The 17,293-nt window shown below is 42.7% G+C and overlaps 1 protein-coding gene across 1 annotated transcript in view; it reads right to left on the bottom strand.

The window, feature by feature from the left end:
- Positions 1 to 17,293, bottom strand: part of FAM129A (family with sequence similarity 129, member A) — a 185,004-nt gene that overhangs the window by 79,765 nt on the left and 87,946 nt on the right. Inside the window, exons 4-5 of the mRNA XM_010853087.1 lie at positions 12,663 to 12,777; positions 8,313 to 8,480 (exon numbers count right to left, since the gene is read on the bottom strand). Coding sequence (XP_010851389.1) covers positions 8,313 to 8,480; positions 12,663 to 12,777 — 283 coding nt within the window. The remainder of the gene's footprint in view (positions 1 to 8,312; positions 8,481 to 12,662; positions 12,778 to 17,293) is intronic.

Genomic DNA, 17,293 nt, shown 5'->3' with positions numbered 1-17,293 from the left:
TCAACACCTGCAACACTGAACACAAACTCCCTGGAAACTGCCCTCTTTTTTTTTTTTTTTTATTTATTTATTTGGCTGTGCCGTGTCTTAGCTGCAGCACACAGGATCTTTGATCTTAGTTGCAAGATTTGGGATCTTTCAATCGGGGCATGTGGGATCTGATCGCCTAACCAGGCATTGAACCCAGACCCCCTGCACTGGGAGCATGGAGTCTTAGCCATTGGCTGACCAGGAAAGTCACTAAAGCCTGCTCCTCTTTCATACAAGGTGCCCATCTCAGAGAAAGGCAGAAACCTGGAGCTCTTCCTTGGGTTCTCCCATCGCCTCACTCTGCACATGATCTATCCTTAAGTTCTGTTGATTCTACTTCTGGATATCTCTCTTATTCAGCCACCTCTTGCCACCTCCACTGTCACCTCATTGGTGCAAGCTACCACTATCTATTGCCTACCAAAGCTGCCTAAGTGGCCTCCTGGCATCCCAGTGGCTACCCTCCATCTGCTGCCCACACAGCAGCCAGTGTGTGTGACCTTTCTAGCATGAAAATATGACTGACCTGCTTCTGTGCTTGGAACCCTTCAATGGTTTCCAATTGGTGCTTGAATAAAGTGCAAATCCCTTAATATGCTTCACATAGCCCTTTATAGTCTGACTCCATCTCTCCATCCTCACTTGGCATCTCTCTCCTCTCTGAGCATCAGCCACATGAAATTCTTTTAGTTCCTCTAATAGTCTATGCTTTGACTCTCTTCCAGTCCCAACAAATCCTATTCCTCCTGCCAGGAACACTTTTCCCCCTTCCTGAAAATTCTTATGCCAAGGAATGACTTTCCTGAGCTGGAAGGACAGACTCACATCATTATTTCACATTGCATGTGTACAGCCCTTTATATATGCAAATAGTTTTAACTACATCTCTGTAACTACAAGCACCATATTTTGCAATGGTGTTGGAGAAGACTCTTGAGAGTTCCTTGGACAGCAAGGAGATCAAACCAGTCAATCCTAAAGGAAATCAACCCTGAATATTCATCGGAAGGACTGATGCTGAAGCTAAAGCTCCAATACTTTGGCCTACTTGATGCAAAGAGCTGGGTTACTGGAAAAGACCCTGATGCTGAGAAAGATAGAAGGCAGAAGGAGAAGGGAATAATAGAGGACGAGATGGTTGGATGGCATCACCAACTCAATGGACATGAGTTTGAGCAAGCTCTGGAAGATGGTGAAGGACAGGGAAGACTGGTGTGCTGCAGTCCATGGGATCGCAAAGAGTCAGACACAACTGAGTGATTGAACGATAACAACTCTGTAATTACAAGGATCATATTTTGCAAACTACAATTGTGAATAGGATTTTGGACAACAGGACTGTCTTAGAACATTTTGGCTTTATGTAAGACCCATTTTTGTAGCAGTGGACATTTAGAACCCTAGACTTCTCCCACCCGGGAAAAGGCACTGCAGTAAGATTCCAAAAGGACAGAGGACAGCAACTGCTCTAGGCACGTGTCATGTAATGGGACGGATTATGTAGTGGCACCTCAAATTGTGCCACTCGAGTATGAGGATTATTTTGAGCTGAAAACAATCAAAGCCCCAAAAGACTCAGGAAGAGCCTCTTAACTTCCCCTTTGCTGACTAAAAGAGTTAAGGTAGGAGGACTGTCCTAGAAAGAAGATATCACCATAGATAAGTACAGGAAAGTATTAGGTGTGGTAGACAGAGAAGAACCTAGCAAAGCCTTTAATCAAAGTCCTCTCTGTGTCCCACGGTCGTTTTTAACTTTTTATTTTGTATTGGAGTACAGCTGATTAACACTGTTGTGATAGTTTTAGGTGGACAGCAAAAAGACTCAGCCATACATATCCACGTATCCAGTCTCCCCCAAACTCCCCTCCCATCCAGGCTGCCACACAACACTGAGCAGTTCCTTGTGCTGTACAGTAGGTCTTTGTGGCTATCCATTTTGAGTACAGCAGTGTGTGTACACGTCCATCTCAAGCTCTCTAACTGTCCTTCTCCCCTTCCTTGCCCCTGGCAACCATAAGTTTGTTCTCTCTGAGTCTGTTTGTTTCTGTTTTGTAAATAAGTCCATCTGTCCTTTTAGATTCTGCATATAAGGGATGTCATACCACGTTTCTGCTTCTCTGACTTACTCAGTATGACAATCTCTAGTCCATGTTGCTGCAAATGGTATTATTTCATTCTTTTAGATGGCTGCATGATATTCTATTGTATATATATGTACCACATCCTCTTTATCCATTCCTCTGTTGATGGATGTGTCTCACTGTCTTTGGATGGCCCAGCAAACATGTGTTCACCAAACACTAATGCTTCTGTCTTCCTATGAATGTAGAACCCTGAATTACCTTACTTCCCTTTGAAGCCTCAGATCCCCCACTTCCTTCTCCATAGTCCAGAATATGTATCAGTTCAGCTCAGTCACTCAGTCATGTCCGACTCTCTGCAACCCCATGAACTGCAGCACGCCAGACCTCCCTGTTCATCACCAACTCCCAGAGCCCACCCAAACCTATGTCCATTGAGTCGGTGATGCCATCCAACCATCTCATCTTCTGTCATCCCCTTCTCCTCCTGCCCTCAATCTTTCCCACTATCAGGGTCTTTTCAAATGAGTCAGCTCTCCACATCATGTGGCCAAAGTATTGGAGTTTCAGCTTCAACATCAGTCCTTCCAATGAACACCCAGGACTGATCTCCTTTAGGATAGACTGGTTGGATCTCCTTGAAGTCCAAGGGACTCTCAAGAGTCTTCTCCAACACTAACAGTTCAAAAGCATCAATTCTTCAGTGCTAAGCTTTCTTTATAGTCCAACTCTCATATCCATACATGACCACTGGAAAAACCATAGCCTGACTAGACAGACCTTTGTTGGCAAAGTAATGTCTCTGCTTTTGAATATGCTGTCTAGGTTGGTCATAGCTTTCCTTCCAAGAAATAAGCGTCTTTTCATTTCATGGCTGCAATCACCATCTGCAGTGATTTTGGAGCCCCCCAAAATAAAGTCAGCCACTATTTCCACTGTTTCCCCATCTATTTGCCATCAAGTGATGGGACTGGATGCCATGATTTTAGTTTTCTGAATGTTGAGCTTTAAGCCAACTTTTTCATTCTCTTCTTTCACTTTCATCAAGAGGCTCTTTAGTTCTTCACTTTCTGCCATAAGGGTGGTGTCATCTGCATATCTGAGGTTACTGATATTTCTCCCAGCAATCTTGATTCCAGCTTGTGCTTCTTCCAGCCCAGCATTTCTCATGATGTACTCTGCATAGAAGTTAAATAAGCAGGGTGACAATATACAGCCTTGACGTACTCCTTTTCCTATTTGGAACCAGTCTGTTGTTCCATGTCCAGTTCTAACTGTTGCTTCCTGACCTGCTATAGGTTTCTCAAGAGGCAGGTCAGGTGGTCTGGTATTCCCATCTCTTTCAGAGGTTTCCACAGTTTACTGTGATCCACACAGTCAAAGGCTTTGGCATAGTCAATAAAGCAGAAATAGATGTTCTTCTGGAACTCTCTTGCTATTTCAATGATCTAGCAGATGTTGACAATTTGATCTCTGATTCTTCTGCCTTTTCTAACACCAGCTTGAATATCTGGAAGTTCACGGTTCATGTATTGCTGAAGCCTGGCTTGGAGAATTTTGAGCATTACTTTACTAGCGTGTGAGATGAGTGCAATTGTGCAGTAGTTTGAGCATTCTTTGGCATTGTCTTTCTTTGGGACTGGAATGAAAACTGACCTTTTCCAGTCCTGTGGCCACTGCTGAGTTTTCCAAATTTGCTGACATATTGAGTGCAGCACTTTAATCTCACCATATCTTGCCGTCTTTGAAATTCTTCATACTTAAGCGAATTCCCCATCCACAGGTTATAAATTTGGTTTTCTACTGTTAATCTATCTTGTGTTATTTTAACTGCCAGCCAAAAGAACTATAGGGGAAATTTCTCGTCCCCTTACCCCCTTCCACAATAGGCTTCATATTTAGTCCAGCGTGTTGGAGGGGGATGCTAAATGAAAGAGTGTCAAAAATAAAAACAAAAGAGGCTTCCCTGGTGATCCAGATGTTAAGAATCTGCTTTTCAGTGCAGGGGATGCAGGTTCAATCCCTGCACTGAGAACTAATATCCCACATGCTGTGGGACAACTAAGCCTGCACTCTACATCTAGAGAGAAGCCCGCATGCTGCAACTAAGACCCGATGCAGCCAAAATAAAGAAAGAAATATGTAACTATTTAAATACATAAAAATTTAAAGAAATAACAACAACCACACACACACACACACATCTCTGTGCTCCTTAGGAATGCAAATAATCTTTGAGGCACACAAAGGAAGCGCCATCTCTTGAAGGAAAGAGGAGCAGAGAGCTCTCTACTTGTCCTTACTTGCCCTGGAATATAGCCTTATTGTCCAAGAGCAGGGTGTAATCAGGCCCTTTGTCAGGGTTAAATAGGGACAAACCCCCTCCATAAGGAGGAAGAGAAGAAGTGGTTCCAGATTCAGAAGGAATGGACATGGGTATCTAGACCAGTTTGAACCCAGAACTCCCAGGGTAAGTGGCCTGGGCTGTGTGGTGGGAATTTGAGCACAGAGGGAGGTATCTCTGGACACCTCCCCGCTCCGTCAAGTGACAGAAATCCTGGGTGGAACTTACCACGAAGGTAATGAGATGATCTTCCCTGAAAGATCTCTTGAGGGCATTATGCTAAGTAAAATAAGTCAGACAGAAAGAAACAAATACTGTACGATCTCACTTACATGTGGAATCATAAAAAAACAAACTGAACTCATAGAAGCAGAGAACAGATTGGTTGTTGCCAGAGGAGATGGGGGTAGGATGAATGAAGGGGGTCAAATGTATGAACTTCCAGCTATAAAATAAAATCAGGGGATGTACTGTACAACATGGTGACTATCGTTAACAATACTGTATTGTATATTACACAGTGGCTAAGAGAAGAGATCTTAAAAGATCTTATAAGAAAAAAATTCTGCTAACTTCTTGAGGTGACAGGTGTTAACTAAACTTGTGCTGATCATTTTACAATGATCATATATTAAATCATTACGTTGTACACCTGAAACTAATAACAATGCTATATGTCAATTATATCTCAATAAAACTAGGGGAAAAAAGATCCCTAAGGACTTGTGAATGGATGGATCAATAGCAGCTCAGCATCAGATGCTAGGATATCTCAGACCTAGTTCTCAGCGGTGGCACGTGCTGGCCTGAGAGCCCATCAACAACAATACAAGCGTACAGCCCAGAGCCCGGTTGCCTGGGGATGGAGGTCAGCAGGCTCTCCGCAGCCCCCTCAGGGTTTCTGGTCCTATTACAGCATTCATTTGACACCTATTTCTAAACTCTTCAGGTAATTATGGAAAAAAATAATGGTTAACTGGGAGTTTGTGAAATCTCTTAATGGTTTACTCAAGATTCTGCAATGAATAACAGGGAGAGATTGAAACCCCAAAAAAGTGACTCAGTAAAGATGAGTGGTACATTGTGTGGTCAAAAACAAAGAAACAGAGGCAGGAAAGGAGAGATCCATGGGCTCATTGGCCCATGGCCATCAAGAACAGTTCTCTACAATGTTCTGACGGTCTCTGGTTCTGACGGGAGCCACGGGAAAGTTCTGCCAAGTCACGCTAAGTCTGCAGAAAACCTCAGTGAGCTTTCTGGACAGAGGAATGTGACACAGAAGAACTAGGGCCACGTGACTAGACCTCATTATCTCAGTGCCTTTGATAACATACTGGAGAGCAGAGTGGGGTTTTGAATCGACTGATATCTTCCATAAATGGACTCTAACTGCAGGCTTACAATGCTTCCAAAAACTCCCCAGAGAAATTCCTATTATGTACATGAAGGGAGAATGAAGCCAGCCCCATCTGGCGGGATACATTCTCTGCTGAGTGAAACTTCATGGCTCTTGTGTTCAGTGCCAATGGCATGTTCCTACTAGACCATGGCCCTGCACACTGAGGGGCAGGTGAATTGAAAAAATGAGTCAGACGGTGCAGGCAGTGCTGGGAAATTCTTTGCTCTCTAAAATATCAAAACCACAAGGCAAGATATCAATAAGGGTAACATTTCTATAAAGTCCCTAATGAGTTATGAGCCAGTATTATGACAAATGTTACTCAGAGTTGCTATAGCAAAATAGAGTGACATTATCTTTTTCCATTAGCCTCCTATCACTACACCAGCTAAAATCAAGCACGGGTTGAGAAGCATCACTAGCAACTTTTGCTCTGTGGAACTGACACTCTCAGGGAAACCTCAGAACTTTAAAGTAAGTGTACAATACGTGTGTGTGTTCAGTTGTTCAGTCATGTCTGACTCTTTGTGATCCCACGGACTGTAGCCCACCAGGCTCCTTGGTCCATGGGATTCTCCAGGCAAGAATATTGGAGTGAGTACTCTTGCCTGGAAAATCCCATGGGCGGAGGAGCCTGGTAGGCTGCAGTCCATGGGGTTGCTAAGAGTCGGACCCGATGACTGAGCGACTTCACTTTCACTTTTCACTTTCATGCATTGGAGAAGGAAATGGCAACCCGCTCCAGTGTTCTTGCCTGGAGAATCCCATGGATGGGGGAGCCTGGTGGGCTGCTATCTATGGGGTCGCACAGAGTCAGACACGACTGAAGCAACTTAGGAGCAGCAGCAGCCATTTCCTTCTCCAAAGTGTACAATGCAATTAGCTTTATTAGGAAATAAAGGCATAGAAGAATGAGGTGACTCAACTCAAATGTCACCTGCCCAGAGGGGCCTCCTCTGACCAGCCTTCTCCATTCTTCCCTGTGTAACAGCTTCTAGTTACTCTGTAACACATACCTTTGACAACCAGCAAGTTGTCTTCTGAATTGGTGCATGTGTGTGTCCCTCCTTCCTGTCTGAATGTAGATGCCAGAGAGAGGGAATTTGCATGGTTCATTACTCTGTCCCTAATACCTTTAGAGAGGCTGGCACAGAGTAAGCTCACAATAACATTTGACTGGTTACCTTTCCAACTGCCAAATGACAAACAGCTCAATTATCTGTAACAGAAGGCTTCGTGGAGTCCAGAAAAACCAGTATTCATATCAGCTTTTCAAAAATACCACATACCAGAATGAGCAGTCTTTGTTATTATAGACATAACAGTTAAATCAGTATATAGAGGCAACACGGTCTGCAGCAATGCCACGCCAAGTGTGGTCTGTGAACCAACAGCATCAGCATCCCTTGGCAGTTTGTTAGAAATGCAAAATCAGGGACCCACCACAGACCCAGTGAACATCTGTAGGTGGAGCCAAAAAATCTGTTCAGCAAGTTTTCCAGGTGATTCTTATGTACCCTAAAGTTTTGAGTAACTAATTCAGAAATAAAAGTGAGAAAAATGAAATGTCATAAGGACTAGGATTTTCTCAGGGACAACTGGTTCATTCTTGATGTCACTGAGATTTTTTAAAAGTCAGGACAGGGGCCTCCCTGGTGGTCCAGTGGTTAAGGATCCACCTTGCAATTCAGGGGACACTGGTTCAATCCCTGGTCCAGGAAGATGCCACATGCCACGGAGCATCTAAGTCCAAGCACCGAAACTACTGAAGCCCACATGCCTAGAGTCTGTGCTCTGCATCAAGAGAAGCCACCATAGTGAGAAGCCTGCTCACCACAACTAGAGAAAGCCCATGTGCAGTAACAAATACACAGCCAAAAATAAATAAAATTAAAGTAAATATTAAAAAACCAATCAGGACGGAAGAGGAGGAGGAGGCATTATACTCAGAATCGTATACATGAATATGGTGCTCTGCCTACACGGGCCCTCAGACACCTACTCCACATCCTGCTCCACTGAGGCTCTGCTGCCTTGGGCTTCCCAGATGGCGCTAGTGGTAAAGAACCTGCCTGCCAATGCAGTAGACACAAGAAACAAGGGTTCGATTCCTGGGTCAGGAAGATCCCCTGGAGGAGGAAATGGCAACCCACTGCAGTATTCTTGCCTGGAGAATCCCAGGGACAGAGGAACCTGGTGGGCTAGAGTCCCTGCTGTTGCACAGAGTCGGACATGACTGAGGATCTACACGCACACACACAGCATACCCTGCCCAGACTAAGCAGCTAGCAAATTGACTGCACTTTTTGTGTACAAAACTCACACTTCACTCAGCTTTCCTCTCCTTCCCCAAGGCAACACCATCTATGGCTGTTTCAAGAAATCATTCTATAGATGACTGATCAGGCCAACCGAGAAAAGGCAGCCCAGCTGGGACCAGCAGGCAGCCGTGCCGTACCATGATTTAGATGTCTGATGCAGTCACTCAGGAGAGCGCTGAACTTCTTCTGGTCAGCGGCGTCCTGGAAGCAGAAGTAGCCGTGTCTGAGGAAGGGCTGCCACAGGTACACTGGGAATTCCTTGGGCAGGACCACAAAGGGCTGCATGTTCTCCTTCTCATTGGATGCTGAAGAAACATGGAAAACACCAAGACATCTTAAAATGTGTATGTCTTATTTAAAATTCCTATTTCAGGCTGTGAGAGCCTACTTCAGGCTGTGGGGAAACCAATGGGCTGAAATGGTGGTATGAAGTGTCTTCACAGGGTCAGGGAAAAGGAGAGTCCAGGCTCCCTCACATCCCGCCACCAGCTTCACCTGCCTCGCTTGAGCAGGTGGCCTCACCTCCGATCCACAGGGACGGCTGAGGCCATCAGACACAATCGAGCTCAGCTTCCTCACCTGGAATGAGCTACAGTCAGAGTAGAGTCTTTCCTCTGCTGCCACTGTGTCCACCTGTTGGACACTCACCCTACAGCTCCCGATTCACCAGGTCTGCTCTCTGCTCTCCACTCTCTTCCCACCCCCACCCCCAATCACTGCCAAACCAGCATTTGCAGCTTTGATGCCATCAACCCTTATTCTCACCCTAGACTTGTTCCTTCTTCACCAGTCCCCAAACCAAACTGCCTGGGTCACTAATGTCATCCTGACTGCCGGCTTATGGCTTCTTCTTTATTACCCACCCTTACAACCTGATCAGGGATTATCTGTTACCCCTTCCTTTGAAAACATTCTCTTCCCTTGACTTCTAGGAGGGTGACCTTCTCCATGCTTTTTAAACATCACTGCCCCTTTTCACTTTTATTGGTTCCTCTGCCCCTTCTCTCCATCTCTCTCTTTAAGTGTTGGTATTTGCCCTGTTCTGCGCTGATTTCTGCCCCACTCTCTACTCTCCCGAGGGAGGTATCATCATCCTTCCTATGACTTTGCATATTGCTTCTGCAGTTCATGCTTCTTTTTTCTCCTTTCCCTCTATCATATTTTTGCATAGAAAACTCTCATTCATCCTTCGAAACTCAGTTCAAAAGCCACCTCCTCTGGGATGCCTTTGTTGGCACCACCCTCTGCCACCAGAGACAGAGTAGGGTGCTCCCTACCTTGTCCTCCCAAAATGTAATGATCTGTGGTTGTGTCTGGTTCCCACACTCAGAGTGAGGGACATAAAGTGAGATAAACCGCCCCCACCTCCAATTAGGGCTTCTCTGGTGGCTCAGAGGTAAAGAATCTACCTGCCAATGCAGGAGACGCAGGTTTGATCCCTGGGTTGGGAAGATCCCCAGGAGAAGGAAATGGCAATCCACTCCAGTATTCTGGCCTGGAGAATCCATGGACAGAGGAACCTGGGAGGCTAGAGTTGGACACGACTGAGCGACTAAACAACAACCACCTCCGATTAATTCTCCCCAGAAGCAGAACCACTGCCCTGGAACTCCTTGAGGGTGGAGGCTCCATCGTACATATCTCTGCATGTTCAACTCATAGCATACAAAGCTAGTAGATGTTGCACTACAGTTTGTTAAATGAATAAATATGTTATGTGGTCCTAGGAAATTTTTAAAGCCTTAAACAATAGAACTTTCAGCCCTTTCTGCAAAATCAATTCCAAGAAATTCAAGTTGAGCCATACAATTACTCAGATCTCCTGTCTAAACTTTATTCCTCTCCATGCATTCCATTTCTATGATATTGCATTCATTTAAATGAGCCCCAGCTTGTTTCTAGAGTCGTGGAAAACAAGCAGAAGGAAAAATGAATTCCGGGCTCCCTGCCCACATAATGGGCACTATCTCAAGGGAAGCAAGGGGAGAGGGACCTACTAAGTGGCAACTGAAAGCACTGGGCATACCAAGAAATGGATCATAACCATGAGGAAAGCTGCAGAACAGACTCCTGCTTCCGGCAAGCTGAGGTTGGTTTAGATATAGAATAGATTTCCTGGGGCATACATGGGAGTTCCATTTCTGAACTTAATAAAGCTGAACATGTTGGGAGCACAATCTTGAGCTCACCAGTCCCAAGCAAAATACCAAGGAATGAATCAGCATACGAATGCCAACAAATGAATAAATGATTGAATACTGTAGCAGAGACCTCCGGCTGTAACACATTTCTATCCTCTCCTCTTCCTAATAACATCCCTGATTTTTAGTTTAGCAAGTGTCTTTATAGACTAAAGCCTACATTTCCAGCCTCCACTGCAGTTTGGTTTGCCAACGTCACTAAGTTTTCGCCAACAACTGTGTAAGAAGACCAATATTGATAAACCCTTTAGTGCTTTTTCTCAAGTGAAGTTAATTCCTCCAGTCTTTATGGTGCCTCTGTTCTTTTCAATAAAATTAGAATCACACAGCAATCACTGTTTGTGAAACAATACCCCTTGCCCTTTCCAAGATGTCACAATATTGTACAAACAATTGAAAGCAACATTCACCCTTTACGTTGCAAAGCTTTAGCAAGCCCCATGAAATTCACTCCTATTGTCCTCTAGTTATAACTTACTTAACCTCTTACAATAATTTTCCAGACGCCATTTTTTCCAGTCTGCATTTTTTCTGAGCTGAGTTACCAGGATATCACAAATGACCTCCTATAGAATATTCTATTTTTAAAACTGAGAAGGCCACAACATACAATTTAAAAAGTCACTGAAAGTTAAAAAAAAATAAAGAAAGAAAAAAAGAAAAAAAAATAATAAAACAAAGAGTCACTGAAATACCCATTCTGAAGTTCAGGGTCAAGCGGCAGTAATCATCCAGGCCTTGTTTTTTATTCCTTTTCATTCCTTCTGATTTGATCTCAACAATAAATCAATTAATGCTATTCTCTGCTCTGACTGATTTCATTGGAAAGTTCTTTTAAGAGGTTCTAAAGAGTGGAGTTAGTGACGGACAGGGAGGCCTGGCGTGCTGCGATTCATGGGGTCGCAAAGAGTCGGACACGACTGAGCAGCTGAACTGAACTGAACTGAAGAGTCAACATGTTGGTATCCCCATTTCTAGGAGCAGCTCCAGAGCCAAGATAACATGTAAGTAGATATTAAAAGAAAATATAATAATACATATAGTACACATAAAGTGTTGTTTTAGCTTGAATGACTTAGTAAGAGTTTGTTAATCTAGGTTTATGGTTCATGTACTAATCCTGTAATAGTGTTATAAAAAACACCACACTAAGCATTCTGCACTGAAATAACAACTGATAAAATTATTTTACATTTTCCCCCATAAATTCCAGTGAAATGATTACACCTATTAATAAGAACCAGGACTCTCTTCAAGAAACTAAGTAATTATTGTGTGCTTTGATTTACACAAAGCCAGATGGAGTTATTACATTATCCACAGTTCATGAATCTCTAGGAAACGCTCTATTTGGTCTGTATATTATCCCTTACACTCTCGGCGTGGAAAAAGTGAAATGAATGAGAATGAAAGTATGTTAGAGTTGGTAATAACCTTCTAGATTTTCAATTTCAAGTCCCTAGAGTCGGGAGAAACAGAATTCAAAGAGGGTCAGCAATGGCTAAGGAAAATGCTTGATAAGCATCACAGAACCAGATGAAAATCCAGTCTTCAAATTCTCAGTTCAGCGCTCTTTCTATAGCAGTATTCAGCTATTATTTATAGATATGCTAATTAATGCAATGGTTTTTTTTACACAGTACGTAAGAGTTACCCTAATGCCTAATGCCTACTACAAATATTTTGTTGACTTAGGATATTTTATTGCAAATCATCCTAAAATTAGAAAAATAACGTCTTCTGACAGGTTTTACTGAAAGATGGGATTGTACATTTCACAGACGGGGCCCGACATATTTATTTTTGCTGTCCTGTGTAAAGCTTGCAATATATTCCAAAGCTTCAAGACATCTGACAAACAGTCCATTTTCTATATGCTAGGAACACAGTGACTGACTTGTGTACTACCAAATATGATTTAAAGTAACAGAAGTGGTACAAGGTTTACCTGAATTAAAGAAATTATATCTTCCATTTGCCTATGGAGAATGCGTGTCTAGCCCAGGGTTCCTCAACTGTGGCCTATTGATATTTAATGCCAGATAATTCTTCAATGTCAAAGACAGTTCAGTGCATTGCAGGATATTTAGCAAGAATTACTGGCCTCTATTCATTAAATGTCTATTGCACTTCCTCCCAAGTTGTGATGACCAAAAATATCTCCAGATACAGCCAAATGTCCCTGGAGAGTGAAATCCCCCCACCCTCACCCTTGAGAAGCACTGGTCTAACTAAATAGAACATGTTTAGGAATTTTGTCTTGGGAAAGAATGCTCAGTAACTCACCAATAGGGTCTGGGAAATGCCGATCAGATAATAAATTGTATTCATCTTCTGAGGTTAGCACCTTGCCACCAGCTGGAAGAATTCGGCTTTTAGGGGGAGCTCCTTTCTGATAGGCCTAAGAAAAGAAAGGCAAAAATGAGTGGACTTTTTCCTCATTGGATTTTTGGGAAATATCAGGAATATTAGAAATAGACAAACCCAGACACCATACACTCAGAGATAGAAATCCCATACTATATCATTGAGTAAGAGCCATTTATACAAAAATTATATTTTGTACCAGAAGCCTCTGTCATAGTAAACATCAGGACTTGCTCTAGGACCAAAAAAGAAAGAAAGTCTCTTAAACTTTTCATTGGCTATGTTCTGGCTGTAGTGATTGGGACAGGGAAGGGCACATGACCTCAGCATGTCCAATCAGAGTGAGTGTTAGGGTCAGCAAGAAAGGTTCTTACACTTTCCACTGGTTATATCCTGGATGCAGCGACTGGGTCAGGAATGATCACATGACCTGATTCAGTCCAATCATAGTGAGCTTCAGGACTTAGCAAGCGAGGCTGACAAAAAGCCTCAGCTCTGAGAGGAGGTAAGGACAGGACACTGGGCTGCCATCTTGTTACTGTGGAGAAGTCTGAAGGTTTCTGACCATGGAGATTTGGGCCTGGTAAGGAAGCTAGGCTGAATGAAGGCAAAGATTTCAGATGGAAGAAAGAATAAACTGAGTTCTGATATCACTGGAGCCATGAATCCAACTGCACCTGAAGCTGGGCCTGTGCCCTGGGCATTTTAGGTCAGGATTCAACCAATCCCAGCCCTTTTTTTCCTTTTTATAAATCTTAAAATTTTTTTCCCTTTTTTTTTTTTTAAACTGAAGTATAGTTGATTTCATGGATCACAGCCTTGTCATGGAAAAGAGGCTTGCATAACTCAATAAAGCTAAGAGCTATACTATGCAAGGCCACCCAAGATGGACAGGTCATAGTGGAGAGCTCTAACAAGACATGGTTCACTGGAGAAGGGAATGGCAAACCACTCCAGTATTCTTGCCATGAGAACCCCATGAACAGTATGAAAAGGCAAAAAACTATGACACCAGAAGATGAAGCCCCAGGTCAGAAGGTGTCCAATATGCTACTGGAGAAGAGTGGAGAAATAACTCCAGAAAGAATGAAGTGGCTGGGCCAAGCAGAAAGGACACTCGGTGTTGGATGCATCTGAGAGTGAAAGTGAAATCCAACGCTGTAAAGAACAATATTGCATAGGAACCTGGAATGTTAGGTCCATGAATTAAGGTAAATTGGACATGGTCAAGCAGGAGATAGCAAAAGTGAACACTGATATATTAGGAATCACTGAACTAAAATGGACTGGAATGGGTGAATTTAACTCAGATGACCAGTATATCTACTACTGTGGGCAAGAATCCCTCAGAAGAAATGGAGTAGCCATCGTAGTCAACAAGAGTCCAAAATGCAGTACTTCAGTGCAATCTCAAAAATGACAGAATGATCTCAGTTCGTTTCCAAGGCAAATCATTCAGCAACACAGTAATCCAAGTCTATGCCCAACCACTAATGCTGGAGAAGATAAATGATTCTATGAAGACCTACAAACCTTGTAAATAACAAAAAAGATTTCCTTTTCATCATAGGGGATTGGGATGCAAAAAGGGAAGTCAAGAGATACCTGGAGTAACAGGCAAGTGTTGCCTTGGAGTACAAAATGAAGCAGAAAGGCTAACAGTTTTGTTGACAGAACACACTGGTCACAGCAAACACCCTCTTCCAACAACAAAAGAGACAACTCTACACATGGACATCAGCAGATGGTCAATACCAAAATCAGACTGATTATATTCTTTGCAGCTGGAGATGGAGAAGCTCTATACAGTCAGCAAAAGAAAGACCTGGAGCTGACTGTGGCTTAGGTCATAAACTCCTTACTGCAAAATTTAGGGTTAAATTAAAGAAACTAGAGAAAACCACTTGACCATTCAGGTATGACCTAAATTAAATCCTTTACGATCATACAGTGGAGGTGACAAAGGGATTAAATCTGGCAGACAGAGTGCCTGAAGAAATATAAAGAGAGGTTCATAACATTGTACAGGAGGCAGTGACTAAAGCCATTCCAAAGAAACAGAAATGTCAGAAGACAAAATAGTTGTCTGAGGAGGCCTTACAAATAGCTGAGAAGAGAAGAGAAGTGAAAGGCAAGGGAAAAAGGGAAAAACATACCCAACTGAATGCAGAGTTCCAGAGAATAACAAGGAGAGATAAGAAGGCCTTCTTACATGAACAGTGCAAAGAAATAGATGAAAACAATAGAATGGGAAAGACTAGAGATCTTGTCAAGAAAACTGGAGATATCAAGGGAGCATTTCAAGCAAGGATGGACACGATAAAGGACAGAAATGGCAAGGACCTAACAGAAGCAGAAGATATTAAGAAGCAGTGGCAGGAATACACAGAAGAACTACACAATAACAATCTTAATGACCTGGATAAGCATGATGGTCTGGTCACTCACCTAGAGCCAGACATCCTGGAGTGTAAAGTAACGTGGGCCTTAAGAAGCATTACTAATAACAAAGCTAGTGGAGGTGATGGAATTCCAGCTGAGCTATTTCAAATTCTAAAAGATGATGCTGTTAAAGTGCTGCAATCAGTATGTCAGCAAATATGGAAAACTCAGCAGTGGCCACTGGACTGGAAAAGGACAGATTTCATTCCAACCCCAAAAAAAGGCAATGCCAAAGAATGCTCAAATTACTGCACAATTGTGCTCATGTCACGAGCTAGTAAGGTTATGCTCAAAATCCTTCAAGTTCAGCTTCAGCAGTAAATGAACTGAGAACTTCCAGATTTACAAGGTGGGTTTTAAAAAGGCAGAGGAACCAGAGATCAAATTGCTAACATTCATTGGATAATAGAAAAAGCCAGAAAATTCCAGAAAAATATCTACTTCTGCTTCATTGACTATGCTTTGGTTGTATGGGTCACAGAAAAATGTGGAAAATTCTTCAAGAGATGGGAATACCAGACCACCTGACCTGCTTCCTGAGAAATCTGTATGCAGGTCAGGAAGCAACACTTAGAACTGGACACGGAACAATGGACTGGTTCCAAATTGGGAAAGGAGTACAAGAAGGTTGTATATTGTCACCCTGCTTATTTAACTTATATTCAGAGTACACCCTGTGAAATGCCAAGCCGGATGAAGCACAAGCTGGAATCAAGATTGCCGGGAGAAATATCAGTAACCTCAGATATGCAGATGATGCCACTCTATGGCATAAAGTGAAGAGGGACTAAAGAGCCTTTAATGAAGGTGAAACAAAAGAGTGAAAAAGTGGATTTGAAACTCAACCTTCAAAAAACTAAGATCATAGCATCTGGTCTCATCATTTCATGGCAAATATTAATAAAGAGGGGGAAGTGGAAGCAGTGACTGATTTTATTTTCCTGAGCTCCAAAATCACTGCAGACTGTGACTGCAATCATGAAATTCAAAGACGCTTGCTCCTTCAAAGGAAAGTTACGACAAACCTAGACAGCATATTCAAAAGCAGAGACACCACTTTGCTGACAAAGGTCTGCATAGTCAAAGCTATTGTTTTTCCAGTAGTAAAGTACAGATGTGAGAACTGGATCATAAAGAAGGCTGAACACTGAGAATTCATGCTTTCAAACTATGGTGCTGGAGAAGACTTTTGAGAGTCCCTTGAACTGCAAGCAGATAAAACAGTCAATCCTAAAGAAAATTAACCCTGAATATTCACTGGAATAAACCACTGAATACACTACTTCAGTATTCTTGCCTTGAGAATCCCATGAACAGTATGAAAAGGCAAAATGATAGGATACTGAAAGAGGAACTCCCCAGGTCAGTAGGTACCCAAATATGCTACTGGAGATCAGTGGAGAAATAAGTCCAGAAAGAATGAAGGGATGGAGCCAAAGCAAAAATAATACCCAGTTGTGGATGTGACTGGTGATGGAAGCAAGGTCCAATGCTGTAAAGAGCAATATTGCATAGGAACCTGGAATGTCAGGTCCATGAATCAAGGCAAATTGGAAGTGGTACAAACAGGAGATGGCAAGAGTGAATGTCGACATTCTAGGAATCAAGTGAACTGAAATGGACTGGAATGGGTGAATTTAACTCAGATGACCATTATATCTACTACTGCGGGCAGGAATCCCTCAGAAGAAATGGACTAGCCATCATGGTCAACAAAAGAACACACAGAAGAGCTGTATAAAAAAGATCTTCATGACCCAGATAATTATGATGGTGTGATCACTCACCTAGAGCCAGACATCCTGGAATGTAAAGTCAAGTGGGCCTTAGAAAGCATCATTATTAACAAAGCTAGTGGAGGTGATGGAATTCCAATTGAGCGATTTAAAATCCTAAAAGATGATGTTGTAAAAGTGCTGCACTCAATATGTCAGCAAATTTGGAAAACCTGGCAGTGGCCACAGGACTGGAAAGGGTCAGTTTTCATTCCAATCCCAAAGAAAGGCAATGCCAAAGAATGCTCAAACTACCACACAGTTGCACTCATCACACACACTAGTAAAGTAATGCTCAAAATTCTCCAAGCCAGGCTTCAGCAATACGTGAAC

Source organism: Bison bison, unplaced genomic scaffold, assembly GCF_000754665.1.
Source record: "Bison bison bison isolate TAMUID 2011002044 unplaced genomic scaffold, Bison_UMD1.0 scf7180017864322, whole genome shotgun sequence".
Lineage (NCBI taxonomy): Eukaryota > Metazoa > Chordata > Mammalia > Artiodactyla > Bovidae > Bison > Bison bison.
Note: the sequence above shows the minus strand (reverse complement) of the source record. Positions and strands in the feature narration are given on the sequence as shown.